The 26,923-nt window shown below is 42.0% G+C and overlaps 1 protein-coding gene across 5 annotated transcripts in view; it reads right to left on the reverse strand.

Moving 5' to 3' along the window:
- The window catches only part of zranb3 (zinc finger, RAN-binding domain containing 3), a 152,976-nt gene that overhangs the window by 65,631 nt on the left and 60,422 nt on the right, over positions 1-26,923 (reverse strand). For 4 of the 5 annotated variants that reach the window (XM_085986606.1, XM_085986608.1, XM_085986605.1 and 1 more), the window contains 4 exons: positions 25,941-26,060; positions 23,612-23,731; positions 20,183-20,362; positions 3,918-4,070 (listed from right to left, as the gene is read on the reverse strand). In XM_085986606.1, the coding sequence (XP_085842732.1) occupies positions 3,918-4,070; positions 20,183-20,362; positions 23,612-23,731; positions 25,941-26,060 (573 nt within the window). The remainder of the gene's footprint in view (positions 1-3,917; positions 4,071-20,182; positions 20,363-23,611; positions 23,732-25,940; positions 26,061-26,923) is intronic. The other variant, XM_085986609.1, reaches the window with a different exon arrangement.

Genomic DNA, 26,923 nt, shown 5'->3' on the forward strand with positions numbered 1-26,923 from the left:
CCCTTCATCCAAGTCATTAATGTAGATTGTAAATAGTTGAGGCCCCAGCACCGATCCCTGTGGCACCCCACTAGTTACCATTTGCCAAACGGAATATGACCCATTTATCCCGACTCTCTGCTTTCTGTTAGTTAGCCAATTCTCTATCCATGCTAATATATTACCCCCAAATCTGTGAGCTCTTATCTTATGCAGTAACCTTTTATGTGGTACCTTATCCAATGCCTTCTGGAAATCCAAATACACCACATCCTCTGGCTCACCTTTGTCCACCCTGCTCGTTATATTGTCAAAGAACTCCAGCAAGTTTGTAAAACATGATTTCCCTTTCATAAAACTCTGCTTGACTGGATTATGATTTTCCAAATGTCCTGCTACTGCTTCCTTAATGAAGGACTCCAGCATTTTCCCAACGACAGATGTTAGGCTAACTGGTCTATAGTTTCCTGCTTTCTCTCTCCCTCCTTTCTTAAACAGGGGTGTTAACATTAGCGGTTTTCCAATCCGCTGGGACCTCTCCAGAGTCATGGGTTCGGGTGGATGCAGAGTGATAGAAGATTTGAGGTTAGGATCAGATCAGCCATGATCTTATTGAATGGTGGAGCAGGCTCGAGGGGCCGATTGGCCTACTCCTGCTCCTATTTCTTATGTTCTTATGTTCTTATGTTAGTCCAGGGAATTTTGGTATATTGCAACCAATGCATCCACTATCTCTGCCGCCACTTCTTTTAAGACCCTGGGATGCAGTCCATCTGGTCCAGGGGACTGGTCGTCTTTTAGTCCCATTATTTTACTTAGTGATAGTGATTGTCTTTAGTTCCCCCCCTCCCTGTGGCCCCTTGATTATCCATTATTGGGATGTTGTTAATGTCTTCTACCGTGAAGACAGATGCAAAATATTTGTTCAGAGTCTCTGCCATTTCCCCGTTCCCCATTATTAATTCCCCAGTCTCATCCTCTAAGAAACCAATGTTTAGTTTAGCTACCCTCTTCCTTTTTATATACCTGTAGAAGCTCTTACTATCTGTTTTAATGTTTCTTGCCAGTTTACTCTCATGATTCATCTTCTCTCCCTTTATTTTTTTTTAGTCATCCTTTGCTGGTTTTTAAAAATTTCCCAACATTGTATGCCTTTGTTTTCAATTTGATACCATCCTTTACTTCCTTAGTTAGCCACGGATGGTGCTCCCTTCTCTTAAAATCCTTCTTTCTCACAGGAATATATTTTTGTTGAAAGTTATGAAATATCTCCTTAAATGTCTGCCACTACATTTCAACTTTCTTACCCTTTAATTTGTTGTTCCAGTTCACTTTAGCCAGTTCTGCCCTCATGCCATTGTAATTGCCTTTGTTTAAGATCAGGACACTGATTTGAGATACAACTTTCTCACCCTCCAACTGTATTTGAAATTTAACCATGCTATAATCACTCTTTCCTAGAGGATCCTTTACTATGAGATCATTTATTAATTCTGTCTCATTACACAGTACCAGATCAAAGGTTGGTTCCATCACATACTGTTCTAGGAAACCATCCCGGATGCACTCTATGAACTCCTCCTCAAGGCTACCATGGCCAATTTAATTTGTCCAATCAATATGGAGATTAAAATCACCCATGATTATTACCGTATCTTTTTTACAGGCCTCCATTATTTGTTGATTTATACTCTGTCCAACAGTATTGCTACTGTTCGGGGGCTTGTAGACAACGCCCAACAGAGACTTTTTCCCTTTATTATTTTTTATCTCCACCCAAACCAATTCTACATCTTGATCTTCTGAGCCAATATCACTTCTCACCATTGCACTGATCCCATCCTTTACCAACAAAGCCACCCACCTCCCTTTCCTTTCTGTCTATCCTTGACGAAGGGTCATCGACCTGAAACGTCAACTCCGTTTCTCTCTCCACAGATGCTGCCTGACCTGCTTAGTGTTTCCAGTATTTTCTGTTTGTATTTTTTTTTAATTGTTATGTACAGAATTAAAAAGGCCCAGAGGAAAGGAATACTGTCACGGTGGAATTTAGCAGCTCTAAATTTTACTCAGCTGTTAACATAAATTAGATTATAAAGTGCAGAATTAGTAAGATTTAGCTCACCAAAATTAGTATTTGTAACTGGCTCAATTTTTGCAATGAAATGATTAGATCAAGAAGGTTTACAGGCTGCAGTATTTGGGAATCACAGGATTGACGTCAGTACAATCTGTAAAAACTGGCTGTGTGAAATCTTCATCTCCCACAGATAACTTTAAATAGCTTGGAAACAGAATGTGTCACACATGTGATTTTCTTTAAGACAGGTCTTAATTATATTATAAAATTGTCTCAATCTATGGAACATTGTACATCTAATGTTATATGACATACAGCTTCTCAACAGTATACATTTTTATTTATGTTTGCTCATTTTTAACGACTGTGTGATTCTGCATCCAATTGTATATTGTATATGCAGCTTGGCAGTAAGAAACAGCTAAACTTAAAAAAAATTCAAATTTGCAGATGAATAAAAGCAGAATAAAAACAAAGGCTTAGAAACTGGATTGCACGGTGTCTGTTTTTCAGGCATGAAATGGGTGCCTAAGAATCCAATATGGTAGGCGGCATTGCACGGATCCGTCCTGTGATGGAAGTGCCCTGTCTGCTAAATTGGATTGGGCACTTCCATGGGCGTCCAGGACATGTGCCAGAAATATTCAAGAAGCTCATTATAATATTAAAATAAGAGACCTATAGTGGTTGTCCTTTTGTGAAATTGGTATGCCCCAGGGCCTGATTAGCTGTGTTATAAACTCACTCAACAACTCATGGCACTAACAATCAGCGCTAGTTAGACGGAATATCCCCTCCGTACAGGTTAGTTGCTGGTTTGTTCTGCTGAGTCAATGCCTGGCTCTTTTTTTTTGCCTATTTTTTTCCATTCCACTGATGACTTTGAGAGTTCTGGGAACAACATGTGCTGATGCTGGAATGCTGGTCTTATCTTACAAATATTTTATTTCAGACATGGGTGGTTGTGTGAAGGGCAGCACCAACAAAGACAGCAGTGAGCATGAGCAGCTGGGAGAAGAGAGAGGAGGGCACTGCATGGGAGCACTTCTCATACCTCAACTCAACCGAAGAGCAACATGTGAGGTGCCTGGGCCTCACTAAGGAGGCAGTCATGGGGTTAGGTCACCTGCTCCAGCCACAACTGGAGCCCCAATCCAGGGCATGGACAGCCTGTGGCTGTCAAGGCCCTCAACATTTATGACCCAGGCACGATCCAGTTTTTAAAAAGAAACCCAAATATATTTAATGTGAAATGTTATGGTCTACATTGATAACTGAATAAAATTGTTGTTATTTGCAAACCATTTTCCACAATTTGTTGCTGTGGAATTTTAAAATGCTGTATTAAGACTTTTCTCTGTAGAAACCAAAGGTCTGAAGGAAGACAGCTTGAGGAAATATTTTGCAAATTATATAGAACATTATAGATTTATGGCAGTGAGTGAACACAAATCAAACTGTTCTACTAATGTCATAAACCCTAAGAGTGGCTCCAGTAGTTTATGAACATCAGCAGAACCTGTAACTTGAATTACTGCTTCATCTGTGTTTTATTCTTTGTTAAGTACAGCATTTTTTAAACAGATTTCTTGATTTTTCTTACTACTGTATGTTGCACTGGAGAAATGGGATGTAGTAACGATGGTGTGGTAAAGTTGAAAATGTAGTAGTGATATAGGATAGTGTATAGCATCACAACTGACATTGTAGTATTAATACTAGTAAATAGGTAACACTAGACAGATGTTATTCATTATAATGCTCTGCCCTAATAGGTGTACTCAGACATCATCGTAATTAGTAATAAGGTTTGAAAAATTAGTATTTATATTTCATGTAGCATAGTTCATATTCTTACATGGGTGAAGAACACATCATCCTGAGTTCCTGGTAAATTTTCATTTGGCACCCAGGCCAATGCAGTGTTCAAGAAATCCCATTTTTCTTTATCTCCCTCCTCTACTTCCAAGCGTTGCTTTATTCCATTTAATGTGTTACTTGTAACACGAGTCTGTAATTGAAGAATTAAAATAATTTATCTCCACTGACTAATTCATGAACTAATTTTGTATTTTGACTAAAGCTACAAAGTTAAAAACCAACAAACAAATCTTCAAACATAGAAATATTCTAAATTCATTACAATTTCTACATGTTAGTTGTGCATCTCCTTAAACCCAGCAGTACAGCTTTGGACTAGTGCCCCATCATTAAATTGCAATTCCAACTTCAATTTATCTTGCACTTAGTTCTTGGCCATAGTGGAGGATAGATCACTTTGTAATGATTGAACACTCCATTTCTAGAAATGAATAATTAGCAGGGCCCAATAGTCAACTGAATATAGAACACTGATTGCAATTGTACAGAAATCCATATTCAACATTGTCTGTAGGAGGAAGTAAGGCTAAGAATGCTGAAAGTAAGGACACAATGGGGAGGGAAAAGGTAAAGAAATAATTTATAAAATGTACATATTTTTAGTTTTTCCACCCACTCCCTGTTTAAATATTTCCTTCTCTCCTGAAGGCTATAACTCAAGTTGGATTACAGTTCCACGGTATCTTGGCCAAGCATCCATTCTTTAAGTTAGAGCCGAGACTATAAAAGCAAATTATTCGATTGAGTGGGAAGAGGAAGTAAAGCAGAACACCACCAGGTAATAGATTTAATAACTGAACTATCTTGGCTGGATTACAGTCCTTCCTTAAAGAAAATCTGAAGAGATCACAGACTCGGTTATCACTTTCCTTTATTTGCAAAAAACACCCACAGTATGTTCAAATTAGTTCTGGAGTATCCCGGAGATAACTAGCTTGGATTTATTTCAATCCAGTTGTAGTCTTTGAAGATTATGATAGAGAAATATAATTTTATTAAAAATGTTGTGCAAGTTTTTAAAAATAATGGTGGAAGTGAGAATGTAGCTGTACTAGAGCTGGATATGGATTCATTGATATAGATAACTAGAAAGGAAATTGATTCTGTTAAAAAAAAAACAGAACAGAGAGTGGATAAATCGCCATGCTTGCCCTGGTGGCATGTTACCTACGCTGTTGAAAGAAGTCAGAGAGGAGACAGTGGAGGCTCTGACCACAATATTTCAATCTTCTTTAGATATGTAGAAGACTGGAGGGTAGTCAATATAGCACCCTGTTCAAGATGAGAGAGAGCTGGATAAACTTGGCAACTACTGACCAGTTAGTCAAACTTCGAATCCATAATTCAAGTTCAAATTAGAAAGCACTAAAGTTCGGGTAAATGAATGTTAAAGAAGTTGCGCACCCCAGGGGCAAGTGCTGGGTCCACTTTTTTCCCCTCGGAATATACAGACGGTTTGGACTTCAGCACAATCTCTAAATTTGCTGATGATGCAAAAATAGGGGATTTGCCAAATGGTGAGGAGGACTGTAAAAGACTACAGGAAGCCAGACAGGTTAGCAGAGTGGGCAGAGAATTGGAAGATGTAATTTAATGTGGAGGCATGGGAGTATACACTCAATGGAAAGACGCTGAAAGGCAAGGTTGAATAGAGAAACTTAAGGATTCAAATACATAATTCACTATGCAAGCTAAAGCCATAAAAATCAGCATTTTGGATTTTATAAATAGGGGCACAGAATACAAGAGTAAAGAAGTCATGATAAATTTGTAACAAAACATTGCTTAGGCTGCACTTAAAAGAGTACTATGTGCAGTTTTAGTTGTCTCATTGCAGAAAGGACATTAAAGCCATAGAGAGCGTACAGTGCAGATTCACCAGAATGATGCTAGAGATAGGAAACTAATATTATGGGAAGGATTTGAAATATTAAGACTATATTCTTGGGAGCAGAAAAGACTGAGGAGATTTGATAGAGATTTTGAAAATTATGAAGCATTTGAGAGGGTGAATAGAGGGAAATCTCTTCTGGTTAGGGAGTTAGTGACTAATGATCATCAACTTGAAATTGTAACCAAGAGGCCGGGGAGAAAGATTAGGAGGAATTCCTTTACGCAAAGAGTTGTTAGAGCAAGGATTGCTACGCCAATAGGGGATAGTTGAGGCGGAGACCATTCCATGTTTTAATGGAAAAGTGAATAAATATTTGAAGAGGAAGATAAGGTTATCGTAGGACAGTGAAATCCAGCACAGGCCCTATAAACTGAACGGCCTCCTTCTGTGCTGTGAACTTCTATGACTCTATTCATATCGAATTATATTAATCTTATTATGTTAAACAATAGTACCATAATATGAAATTACATAGGAAAGAAAAAGTGAAAAAAGACCAACAGATGTTCATCCTATCCATTTGATGGTGCAACCATAGTCTAGGATAGAATGGAACATAACATTTGTTTGAGTAAATATTGAGTCCTGCGACCATTTCAATCCCATCTCATCAGGTTCAAGAAATCTACAATAACAAAATATTTTTCAGAAGCTTAACATTTAAAAGGGGGTGCAGGAACAGAGAGACTCGACGGGTCACATGCACAAATCTTTGAAGGTGGAAGGACAAGTTGATTAGACTGTTAAAGCATACGGGATCCTTGGCTTTATAAATAGAGGCATAGGGGACGGTTTTGAGAGTGGGGGCACGTTGGAGGCGGGACTGCTGCTTGTCGGGTCGATGTCTCGCCTCCATCAATTTGTGGCCAACCCACGCTATTTTCCCTTGATTGACTTGTTAAGCCCACCCAGCAGGCCAATTAAGGGGAAGCCAGTTGCAGAGAACGTCAGTGTGTGATGTTTTATTTGTCAAAAACTTTTGACAGATGAATGGTCATCGTTTGACAGCTCTGTGAAGCTTTCAAACAGTGACAATCTCTGCAGTTTGATGAGGTCTTGCATACAAGACCTCATCAACCTTCTTTCTTTTACAGAAATGAGATGTTTGTTGCATCTGAGAATGCAACGGCCATCTCTCATCTGCAACACGGAGGTGCGAGACTCTCCGCATAGAAACCGACTGAAGCCTGCAGGAAGAAACAAAGGTAAATACACTTTTAAAAACACTTAGGACTTACCTCAGATACTCACCTCTTCACACTTGCACCCATCACTTACCTTCACAGCACACTTTTGCACCTTCCCAACTCCCGCAGACCCAGTACTCGCCTCGCTGAGCTGGCGTGTTTTGGAGCCTTCGGGAAGCCCGCACTTGAGGGCAAAAAGGGGATAATCCTATTTTCTGCCTGTTAACTACCTGTTAATAGGCTTTAATCCCTTCCCACCTCCAAGGAGACGGGACCCGGTGCGGGATGGCGGCAGCAGCAGCGGCGGCAGAGCAGACCTGTGAGGAGCGGCGAGGCGGCAGCGGCGGTACCAACTCAGCACTGGCAGAATTTTCAAAGAGTGACGTTGGCACAAGAGGAGGGAGCTGATTGGTGAATATCTGGTAAGTGTTTTTACTTGACTTTCTTAAAGTTTTTAAGTTTATTCCAGCTAGTTTAGTAAATTAGAGGTTAATTAGAGGTATGGCAGGGCAGCTCACACCCGTGGAATGCACATCCTGTGCCATGTGGGAAGTCCTGGACACCTCCCGTGGTCTGGACGACCACATGTGCGGGAAGTGTCGCCAGCTACAGCAGCTCGAGCACCGGATACGGAGCTTGAGCGGTGACTGCATGTGGTAAACCACTTTTGTCGTTCACTATCGTTACACTATAGTTATCACTGTTATATCGTTACTCTATGGTTATCACTGTTCACACTGTTGTATCACTATACGAGGTCGCCTCTTGTCACGCTGTTATACCTGGGCTGACCACTGCTGACTCCGCCCATGGCTCCACCTACCTGCCCAGGTATAAAGGTGGTCGACTGGCTGGTATTCCTCCTTGTTGGATCCGATCACCCACGAGGGTGGGCTCTGTTATTTAGCCAATAAAAACCTATAGTTACTTTCTTAACTCGTCGCTTTTCATTGGATGAATTGATAGGTATATCAATTTTATTGGCTAAATAACAGAGCCCACCCTCGTGGTATATCACTGCAGTCACTGCTGTGCACCCGCGAGGCTGAGAGCTATGTGGATAGCGCGTTTCGGAAGGTGGTCACCCCACAACTTAAGAGTGTGCAGGCAGAGAGTGAATGGGTGACCGTCAGACAAAAGAGGACCAGGCAGGTAGTGCAGGAGTCCCCTGAGCCCATCTTGCTCACCAAATAGTATTCCGTGCTGAGTACTGGTGAGGGCGATGGTTCCTCTGGGGAGTGCAGCCAGAGCCAAGTCCATAGCACCATGGAAGGCTCAGCTGCACAGGCAGGGGGAAGAGGAGAGGGAGAGCAATAGTGATAGGGGATTTAATAGTTAGGGGAGCAGACAGGCGTTTCTGCGGCCGCAGACGTGACTCCAAGATGGTATGTTGCCTCCCTGGTTCCAGGGTCGAGGATGTCACTGAACGGCTGCAGGGCATTCTGAGGGGGGAGGGTGAACAGCCAGAGGTTGTGGTCCATATTGGTACCAATGACATAGGTAGGAAGAGGGATGAGGTCCTGCAGGCAGAGTTTAGGGAGCTAGGAAAGAGGTTAAAAAGCAGGACCTCAAAAAGGTAGTAATCTCCGGTGCCACGTGCTAGTGAGTTCAGAAATAGGAAGATAGAGCAGATGAATGCGTGGCTGGAGAGATGGTGTAGAAGGAAGGGCTTTAAATTCCTGAGGAATTGGAACCGTTTCTGGGGGAGGTGGGACCTCTACAAACCAGACGGGTTGCACCTCAACAGGAACGGGACCAATATCCTCGCGGGAGGGTTTGCTTGTGCTGTTGGGGAGGGTTTAAACTAGCTTGGCAGGGGGATGGGAACCAAGGTATAGAGTCAATAGGGAGGGAAGAAAAACTGGAATTGGAAAACAAAAGCGTAGAAAGTAAATTGAAAGGACAGAGGAATCAAGGGCGAGATAGTAATCAACAAGGAGGTTTGCCTGTACTAAATGGTATATACTTCAATGCAAGGAGTATAGCGAACAAGGCAGATGAGCTGAGGGCACAGATAGATACTTGGGACTATGATATTATAGCTATTAAGAGACGTGGCTGAAAGAGGGGCAGGTATGGCAGCTCAACATTCCTGGTTACAGGATTGTCAGACGGGATAGAGAGGGAGGTAAAAAGGGAGGGGGGTCGCGGTATTGATTAAAGAAACTATTACAGCTGTGAGGAGGGATGATATGTTGGAGGGATCATCAAATGAGGCCATATGGGTCGAATTGAAAAACAAAAAAGGGGCGATCACACTGCTGGGAGTGTACTACAGACCCCCAAACAGTGAGAGGGAGATAGAAGAAGAAATATGTAGACAAATTTCTGAGAAGTGCAAAAACTATAGGGCAGTAATAGTAGGGGATTTCAACTACCCCAATATTAACGGGTGAAGGGTACAGAAGGTGCGGAATTCTTAAAATGCATTCAGGAGAACTTTTTTAGCCAGTATGTAGCAAGCCCAACAAGGGAGGGGGCGGTTCTGCACTTAGTTTTAGGGAATGAAGCTGGGCAGGTAGAAGGCGTATCAGTGGGGGAGCATTTTGGTGCTAGTGACCATAATTCTGTTAGATTTAAGGTAGTTATGGAAAAGGACAAGGATAGACCAGGAATAAAAATTCTAAATTGGGGAAAAGCAAATTTTGCTAAGCTCAGAGGAGATTTAGCCATAGCGGACTGGAAACAGCTACTTGAAGTTAAATCAGTGTCAGAGCAGTGGGAGGCATTCAAGGAGGAGATCCGGAGGGTTCAGACCAAACATGTGCCCTTAAAGAAAAAAGGTGGGACTAACAACTCGAGTGCCCCCTGGATGTCTAGGGATATACAGGGTAGGATAAAGAAAAAAAAGGGAGGCATATGACAGATACCGAGGGCTAAATACTGCAGAATCTTTAGAGGAGTACAGAAAGTGCATGGGTGCAATTAAAAAGGATATTAGGAAAGCAAAGAGAGAGCATGAAAAATTCTTGGCAAGTAAAATCAAGGAAAACCCAAAGATGTTTTATAAATATATTAAGAGTAAGAGGATAACTAAAGAAAGGGTATTAGAGAGCATGAGGGTAATCTGTGTGTGGAGGCGGGAGATGTTGGCAGGGTTCTTAATGAATACTTTGCGTCTGTTTTCACAAAGGAGAGGGGCGAAGCAGACATTGCTATCGGGGTGGGGGGGAGCAGTGTAAAATATTAGATGAAATAAACAGTGAGAGAGGAAATATTAAGGGGTTTAGCAGCTTTAAAAGTGGATAATCCCCAGGCCTGGATGAAATGTATCCCAGGTTGTTAAGCGAAGCAAAAGAGGAAATAGCAGAGGCCCTGACCATCAGTTTTCAATCCTCTCTAGCAGTCCTCTAGCACCACACCTGAAGCCAATGTGGTACCCTTGTTTAAAAAGGGAGAAAAGGATAGACTGAATAATTACAGGCCAGTCAGCCTAACCTTGGTGGTGGGAAAATTATTGGAAAGAATTCTGAAGGACAGATTACCCCCATGATCTCCAATAGGCCCTACCCTTTCTTTAGTTATCCTCTTACTCTTAATATATTTATAAAATATCTTTGAGTTTTACTTGCCAAGAATTTTTCATGCTCTTTCTTTGCTTTCCTAATATCTTTTTTTAATTGCACCCCTGCACTTTCTGTACTCCTCTAAATCTTGTTAGAAAGACACGGATTAATCAAGGATAGTCAGCACGGATTTGTTAAGGAAAGGTCGTGTCTGACAAACTTGGATTTAATTTTTTGAGGAGGTAACAAGGAGGTTGGATGAGGGTAGTGCGTTTGATGTAGTGTATATGGACTTTAGCAAGGCTTTTGATAAGGTTCCACATGGCAGACTGGTCACAAAGTTAAAAGCCCATGGGATCCAGGGCAAAGTGTCAAGTTGGATTCAAAGCTGGCTTGGAGACAGGAAGCAGAGGGTAATGGTTGATGGGTGCTTTTGTGACTGGAAGGCTGTTTCCAGTAGGGTTCCGCAGGGCTCAGTACTTGGTCCCTTGCTTTTTGTGGTATATATCAATGATCTTGACTTGAATATAGGGGGTGACGTAATAAAACTCACCACGCACTTGGTTTGAGCATGAAGCAAGGCTTTAATCAACTTGTTTCAGAACATGGAGGTCGAGTTGTACTTCACTAGTTCCTTGTCTTACAAAATGTCCCTGGAAAGCTGGGGCTGACGCCCGAGTATTTATACTCCTTGGACGGCGCCACCAGCTGGCCATCCAGCATTATTTCATGAGTAGTTTCTTGATGAATGATGAGATTTATAACAGGGGGTATGATTAAGAAGTTTGCAGTTGATACTAAAATCGGCTGTGTGGTTGATACTGAAGAAGGAAGCTGTAGACTGCAGGAAGCGATCAATAAATTGGTCAGGTGGGCAGAACAGTGGCAAATGGAATTCAATCCTGAGATGTGTGAGGTAATGCATTTGGGGAGGGTTAACAAGGAAAGGGAATACACATTAAATGGTAGGACACTTGAGGAAATCTACATATTGTAAGGGGTTAATTTCAGGTGCTTGCTGGGTTAAAGTTTTCAGACTTGACACCGGTCAAGAGTCGATGTGTAACTAGAGCTATTGCACGTACTTGGATTACAGCCAAGAACAGATGTCTGCCCACCTAATGAGAATGTAGAAGTGAAACAATGGGTTCCTTTGAAGTAACCAGTGACCTGACAACTTGCGACCGTAAGCAAACCTACCCTCCCAATACACTGTATAAGATTAAAGAGGACCTCCGGTTACACGATTCATGCCCTGTTATAGATTAACGGTTGACTTATGTGTCCAGGATCCTTCTGTCAATATGTCATTAATACCTGATGATTAATCTAAAATGTATCCTGATAGAGGAACAAAGGAATGTCAATCAAACTTGTTTGTTACACTGTATAAATATGGAATGCTTACGCTGTATCATTGGAATATTAGCCTCACCCCTTGAGTAGAGGTGCTGATTCCCCTTGCAAGAGAAATAAAAGGCCTGTCCATCTGACGAATCCAAGAGTGTATTGAGTCATTACCCAGAGCTAAGAAGTAAGGCACTTCTACAATTTGGAGGTTCCACCGAGATGGCTTGCTGTACCAATTGGTGAGTTAACAGACGCCGAGTACGTTGCTCGGTTGGGAAAATCCCATCGGCCAAAGGTGGTGTTTTGCCACATTTTTGGGACTTTCCCTGCCAGAAGCATAGCTGCGCATAGTCTGTTTATTCCATTGGACAGTACTGCCATCGGGTAATTGACTCACAAGGTTCGGAGGTTAAACTGCCGTTGTGACTGCTTCCCTTTCAGAAACGGAACAGAGGACCAGCCATGAGGCGCTGACGCCCCGCGAACAGGATCGTGCAGAAAAGGACTGTATAAAGGTACCAGAGAGAGAAGGTTAAGTCAGGAATTTGATTAACTAAGGAGCTAGCGATTTACTGGAAATTGAACTAGCAAGGTTCCAGCTTGAAGTTAGTTGGGACAAATTGAAGGCCCTTTTTGCCAAAGATTTGGCTAAAGGGAGTAGGGTAGAGGGAGAGCGAGTGGGTGAAGTTAGCTGGGACAAATTGAAGGCCCTTTTTGCTAAAGATTTGGCTAAAGGGAATAGGGTAAAAGGAAAGAAGAGTGGGCGATTGTCTGAAACACAGTGTCAATGTTTAATGTTTATGAGAGTGAGTATTTAACTACTTGTTATTATCAATCAACTTTGCAACTTTGTCCAGTAAGGCTGCATAGGTTGGGGATTTAGTAACACTTTGGTTATTGTTTAACAAGTGTATTGTTTATTGTTATATGTATTAATGTTTAGTCATGTCTGATCTGTAGAGGCGTCCCACGCAGATCATAGAGTGTTACGGAATTGTTGTATGTTTTAACTAAAATATTTAAGCTGAAAAAAAAACTGCAGAAGGGGTTGGAAAAGACCCAAGCCGGGGAAGTGAGTCCCGCGGCGGAATGTATTGTTGAGAAAATAGTGATGTCTTTTACATGATCCACTAAGCTATTGTGGATTCGGTATTTTCCCCAGTTAGAAATACCTTCCACGAGGGTTGAGAACCCTCAAGTTTTATACGTATGTATAGTTTATTAATCTGATCTGTAGGGGCGTACAACGCAGATCATGGATTGTCATGGGAGTTTAGATTGTTTTAAGTGAACCATTTAAGCTGCTAAAATGAGTGCTAGCACCAGTAAGCCACCCAAGAAAGGCACGCCAGCAGCCTTTATGTTAAAGAACTGGTCAATCATCCATTGATCACCTACCAAATTGGTCCAAATGGACTGTAAATAAGACTAGACCCTTTCCCTCAGATGGTTAATTTAACATAGAAAGAATTACTTGCCTCGAGGAATGTTTAACGGAGAAATAGAGAACAGCCAGATAAAAAGACTGCCTCTATGTTTGTTGAGTCAGAAGAAAAAAAAATTTAATTACCCCGAAGAAACACCTTTCTCCTCTATTATGGTAGGATAACAAGGTAACTATAGAAGGATGAATAGAGGGGAATATAGAGGAAGACGTGGTAGAGTAAGAGGGTATGGACGATCTGGTAATTGTTACAATTGCAGACAACCCGGACATTGGGCAAACCAATGCCCTGCGAAAAATCGTCAGAACAAAATCTCCAATAATGGACCTCCGTTAGAGAATAAAGGTCCTAATTTCACTGTCCATAACCCTTGTTCGGACCAGTCAGGAGGTTACCCTACAAACGGACAGGGATTTAGGAGAAATAGAGATCAGAATTACTGACGGACACCAGCAGCCCCAGGCGCCACAGACCACCAAATGCCCGTTGTTTCTTTAAATTCACGCAGCGAACCTGAAATTAAAATGCAAATAGCTGGGAGACCTATGTCATTTTAGTAGATACAGGAGCAACCTTTTCGGTGTTAGGGAAAGGATATTCTGAAGGAATGCCTATTAATGGGAAAAAGACCCCGATAGCTGGATTGGCTGGAATACTACAATGCTTGAATCAATCGACTCCCCTCACAGTAAAAGTAGAAGAATTTGAGGAAGAACACTCCTTTCTGTTATCAGGAGATGTCTCTATGAATTTATGTGGAAGAGACTTGCTGTGCAAAATGAATGCTACAATCATTTGCTCCTCATCAGGAGTAATGGTAGAAATCCAAGTAGATAAGACATATGCGTACCCAGTAACAGAAATAAAACTTTACGCATGGGAAATTGCCGACCCAAGTTTGAGTCCCAAACTTGTCAGTCTGTTAGGAGCATGGGGATTCGTTACAAGCTCCATAAAACAATACCAGGAATCCCTGAAACTAGGGAAATGGCATCCAAAATTGCACTGCACGGCCTGCTATGACAAAACAGGACAAGATTATCAGCCGTTTTTAAATTTAAAATACCTCCTAACTATTAGACTGCACAGCCCTATAAAGTTACAATTAATCCAGCTGCACCATTACCCAAAAGGTCACAGTATCCATTGTCAGAGAAAGCAGAAAAAGGAATTGAGCCAGTGATGGAATCATTGTTAAAACAGGGAGTTAACGCCGGATAGAATAAAGGTCGTTTGCAACACATCGTTGCCAAAAACTAAAAGAGAAATGAAGCATTTTCTAGGAATGACTGGCTATTGTAGACAATGGATATTGAACTATTCAGAAATAACCAGACATGAGCATGACAAATTTGGAAAATTCGCGGTTACCTGACTTCCTCGGGAACCCAGATTAAAAATGCACAAGTGCAAAATCTTTTACTAGTTATTCAGAGACGTAAACAGATTGCAATTATTAAGTGCCAAGCGCACACGGGGCATTTGGACAAGGTTGCGCTTGGAAACGCTGCTGCAGATAGCGCTAAGTCAGTAGCTATATCAAGTACTGAACGACAAGTTTCAGCCTTCCCTGTTAGGGAAAAGCCAGAGATACCGCAGCCCCCGTCCTTAGATGATGTGCTGACCCATCAAGATAGGGCCAGTTCTGATGAAGTAAAGGAATGGGTTGTTAATCATTGTTTTAAAAAACACTGACGGCTTATGGGTTCATCATGACGGCCGCATGGTGGCACCCAAATCATTACTATCACCAATTGCCCGATGTGTTCATAAATTCACCCATGCGGGCAAAAGGGGGATGGCGGACTGTATCCTCAAGACCTGGTATGCACCAGGAATCTCAAAGTTGGCAAAACAAATATGTAAAAATTGTACTATCTGCCAGACCATGAATGCAGGGAAAATAAAGACGGTACAGCCCGCATCCCACCCAAACCCCATGGGCCCTTTTGTACACTTGCAAATGGATTTTATTGAACTACCTGTGTGTATGAGCTTTAAATATGTATTAGTTATTGTTGATATGTTTTCAAGATGGATTGAAGCGTTTCCTTGTAGAAAGAGTGACGCCACTACTGTTGCTAAATGTTTATTGAAGGACATTGTGCCTCGCTTTGGGATACCAGCAAAACTGTCAAGTGACAATGGGTCCCATTTTACGGGAACAGTGATTAAGGAACTATGCAAAGCCTTACAGATTAACCAGCACCTCCATTGCAGTTAGCATCCAGTCGGCTGAACTAGTGGAAAGGTATAACGGGATGCTGAAAAACAAGCTTGCAAAACTGTGTAAAGAAACTGGACTTAAATGGGTTGATCTGTTACCCATAGCTTTAATGACAATGCGGTCTGCTACCAACAGAACTACAGGATTGTCGCCTCACGAGATCGTCATGGGAAGACCACAAAGATTGCCCTTTTCGGCACCTTTAACAGCTAAACAAATGGACATTCATAAAATGGAGGAAGATATGTTGAGTTATTGCATTGCACTAACCAAATGCATTTCTAGTTTCCATCAACAGGTGAAGGAAGCCCAGGTCGATCCCGCTGAAGGAAAGTGCCATACTTTCGAGCCAGGAGATAACGTCTATATAAAAATCTTCAAGCGAAAGAATAGCCTTCAACCCAGATTTGAGGGACCCTTCCAAGTACTCCTGACCACAAACACCGCTGTGAAAGTAAAGGAGCGACCAACATGGATACATGCCTCCAATTGTAAGAAGGCATCAGTTGAAGACAATACACTGCCAAGATGAACTGGATTTGGACTTTAACAAGACTGTTCTCTTTGTCAACGATAATTGAAACTGCCATATTGATTTACCCAGATCCCCTGAAGGGCAAACCATGCATAGAAGAATGTGTGCTTTTAAACAGTGATTTCTTTTATATTATATGCTATAACGAGACTATGAAGGTTCAGCTTCAGGATCACACTATGCAGGTACCCCCGTATCAACCCCTGAGTCTTAGGATTAGGCAGAATAAGATAGTAGAAGATAGTGGACAGAAGCTTGATAAGCTATGGGTCACATGCCCTGATACTGTATTACCAAGTGACAGAACTGCGAACGGAGGGGTTATCTGCCATGGTAATTCAAGAGGAGGACTGGCCCTGACAGCTAAGTCAATGTTTTATGATAATCCTTTTACTCAACCCCTCGTTTCAACATCAATTACTCAGAAAAGAAAAATTAATAGGACCGCTAAGAAACAAGGAGGGAGAGGTGGAAGACTGTTAAATAAGCATAACTATCATCATGTTAATACCTTTGTATACATGAGTTATTTGCACCAGATATGGAACAAATTTGAAGCCTATAATAACACCCATTTCATCTGTGGGCATAGAGCATACCCTTGGTTACCACAAAGTTGGACTGGGTCATGTTACTTGGTATATGTAGTGCCCTATATACATCATATTTCATCTTTGGATAGCCACCCTGGGACACGAGTAAAACGAGCCATTACAGAAACCGAAAGGTTCTTTGCTATAGCATTTCCCTGGTATGGAACAGGGAAGTTAGCAAGAGAATCTATAAACATGGCAGCAGTGTTGGAACAAATAGCCAATGATACTGCTGATGCTCTTAGTGATGTAAACGCAGAAATGGTGGCTTTGCGCACTGTTGCCTTACAAAACCGCATGGCTCTGGACTATTTGTTGGCAAAAGAAGGGGGCACATGTGCAATCATAAAAACCGAATGTTGCACCTATATTCCAGATAGCTCAGAAAATATCACCAACCTGGTAAACCACATAAAGGAGGCCGTAAAGAAACTACGTCAACCTGAACAGTGGTCCATGTGGGATTGGATTTCAGGGTGGGGAGGAGCACTAGGAAAGCAAATTTTGGAAGTCTTAATTGCAATTGTGATGTTAATAATTCTAATTAGTTTATTGATTGGTTGTTTAAAATTATTGTGTACAAAAGTTCTTTCCTTATTGACGTCAACTCCTCCAGTACCAATGATGTCTGAATATGAGGATATTAAGGGTGAGACCTTTGATGTAGAATTTCTTAAACTTAGCGAAATAGATTGTCCTTAGAAAGGACAAAAGGGGGGGAATGAGGAAATCTACATATTGTAAGGGGTTAATTTCAGGTGCTTGCTGGGTAAAAGTTTTCAGACTTGACACCGGTCAAGAGTCGATGTGTAACTAGAGCTATTGCACGTACTTGGATTACAGCCAAGAACAGATGTCTGCCCACCTAATGAGAATGTAGAAGTGAAACAATGGGTTCCTTTGAAGTAACCAGTGACCTGACAACTTGCGACCGTAAGCAAACCTACCCTCCCAATACACTGTATAAGATTAAAGAGGACCTCCGGTTACACGATTCATGCCCTGTTATAGATTAACGGTTGACTTATGTGTCCAGGATCCTTCTGTCAATATGTCATTAATACCTGATGATTAATCTAAAATGTATCCTGATAGAGGAACAAAGGAATGTCAATCAAACTTGTTTGTTACACTGTATAAATATGGAACGCTTACGCTGTATCATTGGAATATTAGCCTCACCCCTTGAGTAGAGGTGCTGATTCCCCTTGCAAGAGAAATAAAAGGCCTGTCCGTCTGACGAATCCAAGAGTGTATTGAGTCATTACCCAGAGCTAAGAAGTAAGGCACTTCTACACACTGAGTAGTGTAGAGGAACAAAGGGACCTTGGAGTGCATGTCCACAGATCCCTGAAGGTAGCAGGCCAAGTAGATAAGGTGGTTAAGAAGGCATACAGAATGTTTGCCTTTATTACCCGTGGCATAGAATACAAGAGCAGGGGGGTTATGCTTCAACTGTATGAAACACTACTAATTAGGCCTCAGCTAGAGTACTGCGTGCAGTTCTGGTCACCACATTACAGGAAAGATATGATTGCACTAGAGAGGGTACAGAGGAGATTTACAAGGATGTTGCTGGGAGTAGAGAATCTTAGCTATGAGGAAAGACTGGATAGGCTGGGTCTGTTTTCCTTGGAACAGAGGAGGCTGAGGGGAGACCTTATTGAGGTGTATAAAATTATGAGGGGCATAGATAAAGTAGATAGAAAGGACCCATTTCCCTTAGCAGAGGGGTCAAAAAACAGAGGGCACAGATTTAAAGTAATTGGGGGAAGGTTTAGAGGGGAAATTTCTTCACCCACAGGGTTGTGGGGGTCTGGAACTCGCTGCCTGAAAGGGTGGTAGAGGCAGGAACCCTAACCACATTTAAAAAGTACTTGGATGTGCACTTGGGATGCTGTAACCTGCAGGGCTACGGACCAAGAGCTGGGAAGTGGGATTAGGCTGGATAGCTCTTTGTTGGCCGGCGCGGACACAATGGGCCAAAATGGCCTCCTTCCGTGCTGTAACTTTCTATGATTCTATGAACCCGCCTGCTGGGAAGATGGCATGGAGGCAGGTTGGGGGTGGGTTTGGCACCCGCCCCCAGATTCTGCCATTTCCCTGGCAGTCCCACTTCCATACCCGCCTCCCCAGGGCTGGCAAAATCACCCCCATAGGAGGTTATGCTAAATCTTTATAAATCACTAGTTAGGCCACAGTTATGGTGTTCAATTCTGGGCACCGTACTTTAGGAAGGACGTCGAAGCCTTGGAGAGGGTGCAGAGGAGATTTACAAAAATGGTACCAGGGATGAGGGACTTCAGTTATATGGAGAGATGAGAGAAACTGGGACTGTTCTCCTTAAGGCAGAGAAGGTTAAGAGGAGATTTAATAGAAGTGTTCAAAGTTATTAAGGAGAAATTGCTTCCACTGGCAGGAGAGTCAGTAGCCAGAGGACACAGATTTAAGATAATTGGCAAAAGAACCAGATGAGAATTTTTTTTAACGCAGTGAGTTATGATGATCTGGAATGCACTGCCTAGAAGAGTGGTGGAAGCAGATTCAATAGTAACTTTCAAAATGAATTAGATATAAATTTGAAAAAGAAAAATTTGCAGGGCCATGGGGAAAGAGCAGGGGAGTGAGACTAATTGGTTGCTCTTTCAAAGACCCAGCCCAGGAACGATGGGCTCAATGGCCTCCTTCTGTGCTGTATGACTATTATAAGAATATAGGAACTAGGAGCAGGAGTAGTCCATCCTGCCCCTTGAGCCTGCTCCACCATTCAATAAAAGCATGGTTGATCTTCGGCCTCAACTCCACTTTCCCGCCCGACCCCCATATCCCTTGATTCCCCTACAATCCAAATATCTATCTATCTCAGCCTTGAATGTACTCAACAATTGTGCATCCAAAGCCCTTTGGGGTAGAGAATTCCAAAGATTCACAACCCTCTGAGTGAAGAAATTCCTCCTCATCTCAGTCTTAAATGGACGATCCCTTATCCTGAGACTATGCCCCTTAGTTCCAGACTCTCCAGCCAGGGGAAACAACCTCTCAGCATCTACCTGGTCAAGCCCCCTCAGAATCTTACATGTTTCAATGAGATCACCTCTCATTCTTCTAAACTCCAGAGAGTATAGGCCCAATCCACTCAATCTCTCCTCATAGGACAACCCTCTCATCCCAGGGATCAATCTAGTGAACCTTCGTTGCACTGCCTCTAAGGCATGTATGTCCTTTCTCAGATAAGGAGACCAAAACTGTGCACAGTACTCTGGGTGTGGTCTCACCAGAGCCCTGTACTCAACAGTCACCTGCGAATTCATTTTTAATGTGGAAGCAAATCATCCTCGGTTCCGAGGGACTGCCTAAGAAGAAGTACAATTGTAGCAAGACTTCCTTACGCTTGTACTCCAAACCCCTTGCAATAAAGGCCAACATGCCATTTGCCTTCCTAATTGCTTGCTGTACCTGCATGCTATGTGAACACTCACATAAGTATTCATCAGTGAAACTGTACCTTGCGTTTTAACATGCTCCACATGAGTGAATCCAGTGTTCCTTTGGCGATGAGGTAATGAATGTGAACCGAGCTGCACTGTCCTATACGGTGAGCTCGATCTTCAGCCTGCAATAAGTGACCAGGATCCCAGTACAATTCAGCAAAGACAACATGCGTAGCAGCTGTAAATGTTAAACCCTGTGAGAATTGTGAAAAGGGCAACAGTTACTGTATTTAGGCTTGATCTTGTGTAAAAAAATCACATTGGTCAACAATTAAAGATCCTGAATAATCACTGAATTATAGAGCCTTAAGATTTTGACAATAAAATTAGGTAAGAGAACATACTAGTGGCTTACATACTTTAAGACCCGGTAATATTCCAATTTAGTACAACCAGATTTGAGTGGAATCATTGCAACTAGTTTATAAGTATTAATTAATGCACAGGGTTGCACAAAACATGCAGGATGTTGGTTATTACCCGTGATTCTGCACTAAGTTGAATTCTGATTGATTGGCACCCCAACCACCACCTTAAACATTCACTCCCTCCACCACCGGCGCACCGTGGCTGCAGTGTATACTATCTACAAGATGCACTGCAGCAACTTGGCAAGGCTTCTTCGGCAGCATCTCCCAAATCCGCGACCTCTACCACCTAGAAGGACAAGGGCAGCAGCCGCATGGGAGCACCACCACCTCCAAGTTCCCCTCCAAGTCACACACCATCCTGACTTGGAAATATATCCATGTTCCTTCATTGTCGCTGGGTCAAAATCCTGGAACTCCCTTTCAACCTAACACCACTGTGGGAGTACCTTCACCGCAAGGACTGCAGCGGTTCAAGAAGGTGGCTCAGCGCCACCTTCTTGAGAGCAATTAGGGATGGGCAATAAATGCTGGCCTAGCCAGCGACACCCACATCCAATGAATGAATAAAAAAAAAACAAGAACATGTAAAAAGGACATAAAATGAATGAAACTGAAAAAGCTGCTTTATCTGCTGTATCAGTAGGAGACTATTTTGGTGGTAGTGATCACAATTCAGTTAGATTTAGTGCAGTTATGGAAAAGGACAAAGATAGACCAGGAGTAAAAGTTCTTAACTGGGGAAAAGGCCAATTTTATTAAGCTGAGATGTGGTTTAGCAAAAGTGGGCTGGAAACAGCTACTTGGAGGTAAATCAGTGTCAGAGCAGTGGGAGGCATTCAAGGAGGAGATAGTGAGGGTTCAGCGCAAATATGTTCCCACAAAGAAAAATGGTGGGACTCAATCTAGAGTCCCCTGGGTGTCAAGGGGCACAGAGGGTAAGATAAGGCAAAAAAGGGAAGCTTATGTCAGATACCAAGAGCTAAATACTGCAGAAAGCCTAGAGGAGTATAGGAAAGTGCAGGGGTGAAATTAAAAAGGAAATTAGGAAAGCAAAGAGAAGACATGAAAAAATATTGGCAAGTAACATCAAAGAAAACCTAAAGATGTTTTATAAATACATAAAGAGCAAGAGGATAACGAAGGAAAGAGTAGGGCCCATTAGAAACCAAAAAGATAACCTGTGTGTGGAGGTGGAAGATGTGGGTATAGTTCTTAATGAATACTTTGCGTCCGTCTTCACAAAAAGGACGATGCAGACATTGTAGTTAAGGAGGAGGAGTGTGAAATATTAGGTGAGGTAAATATAGTGAGAGGAAGTATTAAGGGGTTGAGCATCTTTGAAAGTAGATAAATCGCCAGGCCTGGATGAAATGTATCCCAGGCTGTTAAAAGAAGCAAGAGAGGAAATAGCAAGGCTCTGACCATCATTTTCCAATCCTCTCCAGTTACAGGTGTGGTGCCGGAGGACTGCTAACATTGTACCATTGTTTAAAAAGGGCGAAAGGGATAGACCGAGTAATTACAGGCCAGTCAGCCTAACCTCGGTGGTGGGCAAATTCTGAGGGACAGTATTAATCGTCATTTAGAAAAACATGGATTAATCAAGGACAGTCAGCATGGATTTGTTAAGGGAAGGTAGTGATTGAATTTTTTGAGGCGGTAACAAGGAGGGTCGATGAGGATAGTGTGTTTGATGTAGTCTACGTGAATTTTAGCAAAGCTTTTGACAAGGTTCCACATGGCAGACTGGTCAGAAAAGTAAAAGCCCATGGGATTCAAGGGAAAGTGTCAAGTTGGATACAAAATCGGTTCAGTGGCAGGAAGCAAAGGGTAATGGTCGATGGGCGTTTTGTGGCTGGAAGGCTGTTTCCAGTGGGGTTCCGCAGGGCTCAGTACTAGGTCCCCTGCTTTTTGTGGTATATTTCATTGATTTTGATTTCAATGTAGGGGCATGATTAAGTATTTTGCAAATGTTACAAAAATTGGCCGTGTGGTTGATAATGAGGAAGAAAGCTGTAGATTGCAAGAAGATATCAATGGACTGGTCAGATGGCCAGAAAAGTAGCAAATGGAATTCAATCTGAAGAAGTGTGAGGGAATACATTTGGGGAGGGCTAACAAGGCAAGGGAATACACAATAAATGGTAGGATACTGAGTAGCGTAGAGGAACAGAGACCTTGGCGTGCATGTCCACAGATCCCTGAAGGTAGCAGGACAGGTAGATAAGGTGGTTAAGAAGGCATACAGGATACTTTCCTTTATTAGCTGAGGTATAGAATATAAGAGCAGGGAGGTTATGCTTGAACTGTATAAAACACTGGTTAGGTCACAGCTAGAGTGCTGTGACAGTTCTGGTTACCACATTACAGGAAGGTTGTGATTGCACTAGAGAGGTTACAGAGGAGATTTACGAGGATGTTGCCAGGACTGGAGAATTTTAGCTATGAGGAAAGATTGGACAGGCTGGGGTGGTTTTCTTTGGAACGGAGGAGGCGGAGGAGAAACTTGATTCGGGTGTATAAAATTAGGAGGGGGCCTAGATAGAGCGGACAGGAAGGACCTATTTCCCTTAGCAGAGAGGTCAATAACCAGGGGGGCATAGATTTAAAGTAATTGGTAGAAGAATTGGAGGGGAGTTGGAGAACTTTTTTCACCCAGAGGGTGGTGGGGATCTGGAACTCGCTGCCTGAAAGGGTAGTAGAGGCAGAAACCCTCATCACATTTAAAAAGTACTTGGATAGGCACTTGTGCCATAACCTACAAGACTACGGACCAAGAGCTGGAAAATGGGATTAGGTTGGGTAGCTCTTTTTCGGCCGCCGCAGGCACAATGAGCTGAATGGCCTCCTTCCGTGCTGTAAATTTCTATGATTCTGTGATCTAATCTAGTATTTTCTTGAGAAATGAGCAAAACATAGAAGTGAACCGAAGAAAAATTAAAGCCTTTAAGACCAACAGTAACACAAACTTTCTAAATAATATCCAACAGCACTTAAATACTTTTTTTTGCTTAATAAAGGTCCACATATCTCAATAAAACATCTACAGTCTTTTCATTATAATTGGAATACCTGTCCAGCAGCCTTGATGCTGAGGATTGCAACTCGTGTCTCTGGATCATTCTGAAACTGATGGACAAGATGAATCCTTTCTGATGATGGAACACTACCATCTATTCTTATGTACCGTGCCTAAAAAATAAATCTAAGATGTTACATGACATTTCATAGTTATGCAATGAAAACTGAGTAGCAAAATAACTGTTAGATAGGATGCTAAAAGATTTGAGCCTGAACTATTACTTGCCACATTAACAGTCTGAGATCTATAATCATTCTAAGTCAACCCAATGCTCACCATCACCTCTCTGGACCCCGCCACTGTCTCTAAATTGTCACACCGCTTTTGCGACATCCAGTACTGGATGAGCAGAAATTTCCTCCAACTAAATATTGGAAAGACTGAAGCCATTGTCTTTGGACCCGCCACAAACTCCGTTCCCTAGCCACCGACTCCATCCCTCCCTTGGCAACTGTCCGAGGCTGAACCAGACCGTTTGCAAACTTGGTGTTGTACTTGATCCCAAGATGAGCTTCTGACCATATATCCATGGCATCACTAAACGCCTATTTCCACCTACGTAAAATCGCCCGTATCTGCCTCTGCTCATCTGCTGCTGAAACCTTCATCCGTGCCTTTGTGACCACTAGACTTGACTATTCCAACACAGGCCTGGCCACCCTTCATAAATTTAAGGTAATCCAAAACTCTGCTGCCCGTATTCTAACTCGCACCAAGTTCCGTTCACCCATCACCCCTGTGCTCGCTGACCTACATTGACTCCTGGTTAGGCAATGCCTCGATTTCAAAATTTTCATCCTTGTTTTCAAATCCCTCCATGACCTCACCCCTGCCTATCTCTCTAACCTTCTCCAGCCCCACAACCCTCCGAGATATCTGCACTCCTCTAATTCTGGCCACTTGTGCATGCCCAGTTTTTCCACCATTGGTGGCCGTGCCTTCAGCTGCTGAGGCCCTCCGCTCTGGAATTCCCTCCCTAAGCCTCTGCCTCGCTTTCCTACTTTAAAACACTCCTTAAAACCTACCTCTTTGATCTAATCTATATCTCCTTATGTGGCTCGGTGTCAAATTTTGTTTGATAATGCTCCTGTGAAGCATCTTGGGACGTTTTACTACGTTAAAGGCGCTATATAAATACAAGCTGTTGTTGTAGGGGACATAGCCTAAAATTTAGAGCCAGGCCTTTTAAGAGTGAAGTTAGGAAACACTCCTATATGCAAAGGGTGGTAGAAGTTCGGGAAACTCTTCCGCAAATGGTAGTTGATTCTGGGTCAATTGTTAATTTAAAATCTGAGATTGACAGATTTCTGTTAACCAAAGGTAGTAAGGGATATAGGGCAAAGGCGGGTACAGGAAACTTTGGTTTATCCGGAGGTTAACTGTCCGGAATGCTCGAGCCACCGGCAAAAATCAGGAGCCGTTTCGTTAGGTTTTTTTTCTTTTCGTTGCTTTTTTTTTCCAACCAGTCAGGCTCTGCAAGGTCTCGCTGAAGCTGTTGCTAAGCTACAGAGATGCTTGCAAGGTACGGCCGACTGTTTAGAAGCACAGGGTTTGTTGCCAGGTACGGAGCTCAAAATCTCCGTATGTTTCCACATTAGCGCTGGTTTGTCCGGCAGTAACTCGGTCCCGTCGGTGCCGGATAGCACAAAGTTTCCTGTATATGGAGTTAGGTCACAGATCAGCCATGATCCCAATGAATGGCGGAACAGGCTTGAGGGGCTAAATAGCCTACTCCTGTTCCTACGGTCCTATACAAGTTGTTGTGACTTTGGAAACAGCACCAAGTAAACCCAGCTCTCTTATATAGTCTTGCATCTGGCTTATGTAAACCAATCTCTCATACATAATCTTCAACCAAGCACAGGTAAACCCATCTCTCATGGATATAGTCTTATGCTTAGCACGTGTAAAGTGTCATCCTTGTGACATGTAAAATGATCTCTTAAAAAGAAAGCCAGTGACCCATCTGGTGCCCGAGATTTAGAAGCATCTACAATTGCCCTCTGATTTACTTCAGTCATTTATAAGCAGCTACAATTATCTGGATTTGCCCTGGGACAAGCCAGGTTAGCAACTAAATATCACAACTGCACCCTAGACTACCGATGAATAGCACAATGGGAGATTCGCTAGTTATTAAGCACTTTGAGGCATCCCAAGGTCATGAAAGATACTATATAAATGCAATTTCTTTCTTTACCTAATAAGGGTTACTAAACTGGATCATGGAGTATAGTGACCCAGTATTCATCAGTGTCTGCACCAGTAGTGAAATTAATGTTGATAATAAAGGTGAAAATGGTTTAAAACGTACAGTACCTTACTTTCTACCGCAGCCTCTGTGCAAGCCTGCAACATGGTTAAATGATGAGCAAAAACTAAGAACTTCAATTTCTCATTGTGCAGCATCATTTTAATGTAGTCCTTCACTGCTCCTGCCTAAAGCAGAATCACATATGTAAGCTTTCCGCTCATTTATGTCATACAGATTGATATTACAATAATTAATGAAGTGTTTAGTGCTAGGATATATTAACCAACTTTGCTAATTCTACACAGGGCTAGCAACTGTTTACACAATTAGATGTTAAAGATGTCAATTAATGAAACAAAACATTTAGATCAACATTTCACACACAGCTGGCTGATTCATAATCAGAATTGGGTGGAGATGAAGAAGTGTTTTAGATTCCATAGCATAAATTAACCTACAAAGAATCTCAATGGTGCTGCGGGTTTGAACCAAATATTTGGTTTGAATACCTTGTGATTTTAGTCAAAATAACATTTCAAATATTGATGGCAATTCATAAATAAAATACCCATGACACTGATGTACTGTAAATATATTTTTCTTACAATTATAAAATATTACCTATCACAAAGTAGAACTTAAATCATATCATAAAAACACAGCACAATGATGAGATCCATTTTAAAATCCTTAATGTACGGCAAACAATAAAATAACCACCAATACAATCTGGACATTTATTTACTCTTACACCTAATTAAACAGTTCAATAATGAACTATGTTACTAATGATTACTTAATTGAAATGCTTCTGAAATTGCACCAATTTTAACAGCAATCTATTCCTAAACTGGCAATGTTGGTTAGTTAACTTTTTAAAGCTGTATTAACTACATGGCATTAAAAATATCTCTGCACTCTGACGCTTTAATAACTGGCAATACAGTTGATAAAATGTTGGGATTATGAAACTTTATTTTATAGTCTGGGATAAAGAAGTAAACATTGTATATTTCTCCCAAAAATGATTGTGTGAAATCAGAGGGGA

The sequence above is a fragment of the Somniosus microcephalus genome, chromosome 4 (assembly GCF_052327205.1).
Source record: "Somniosus microcephalus isolate GS21.2 chromosome 4, FLI_Smic_1.0, whole genome shotgun sequence".
In the NCBI taxonomy this organism is placed as follows: Eukaryota; Metazoa; Chordata; class Chondrichthyes; order Squaliformes; family Somniosidae; genus Somniosus; species Somniosus microcephalus.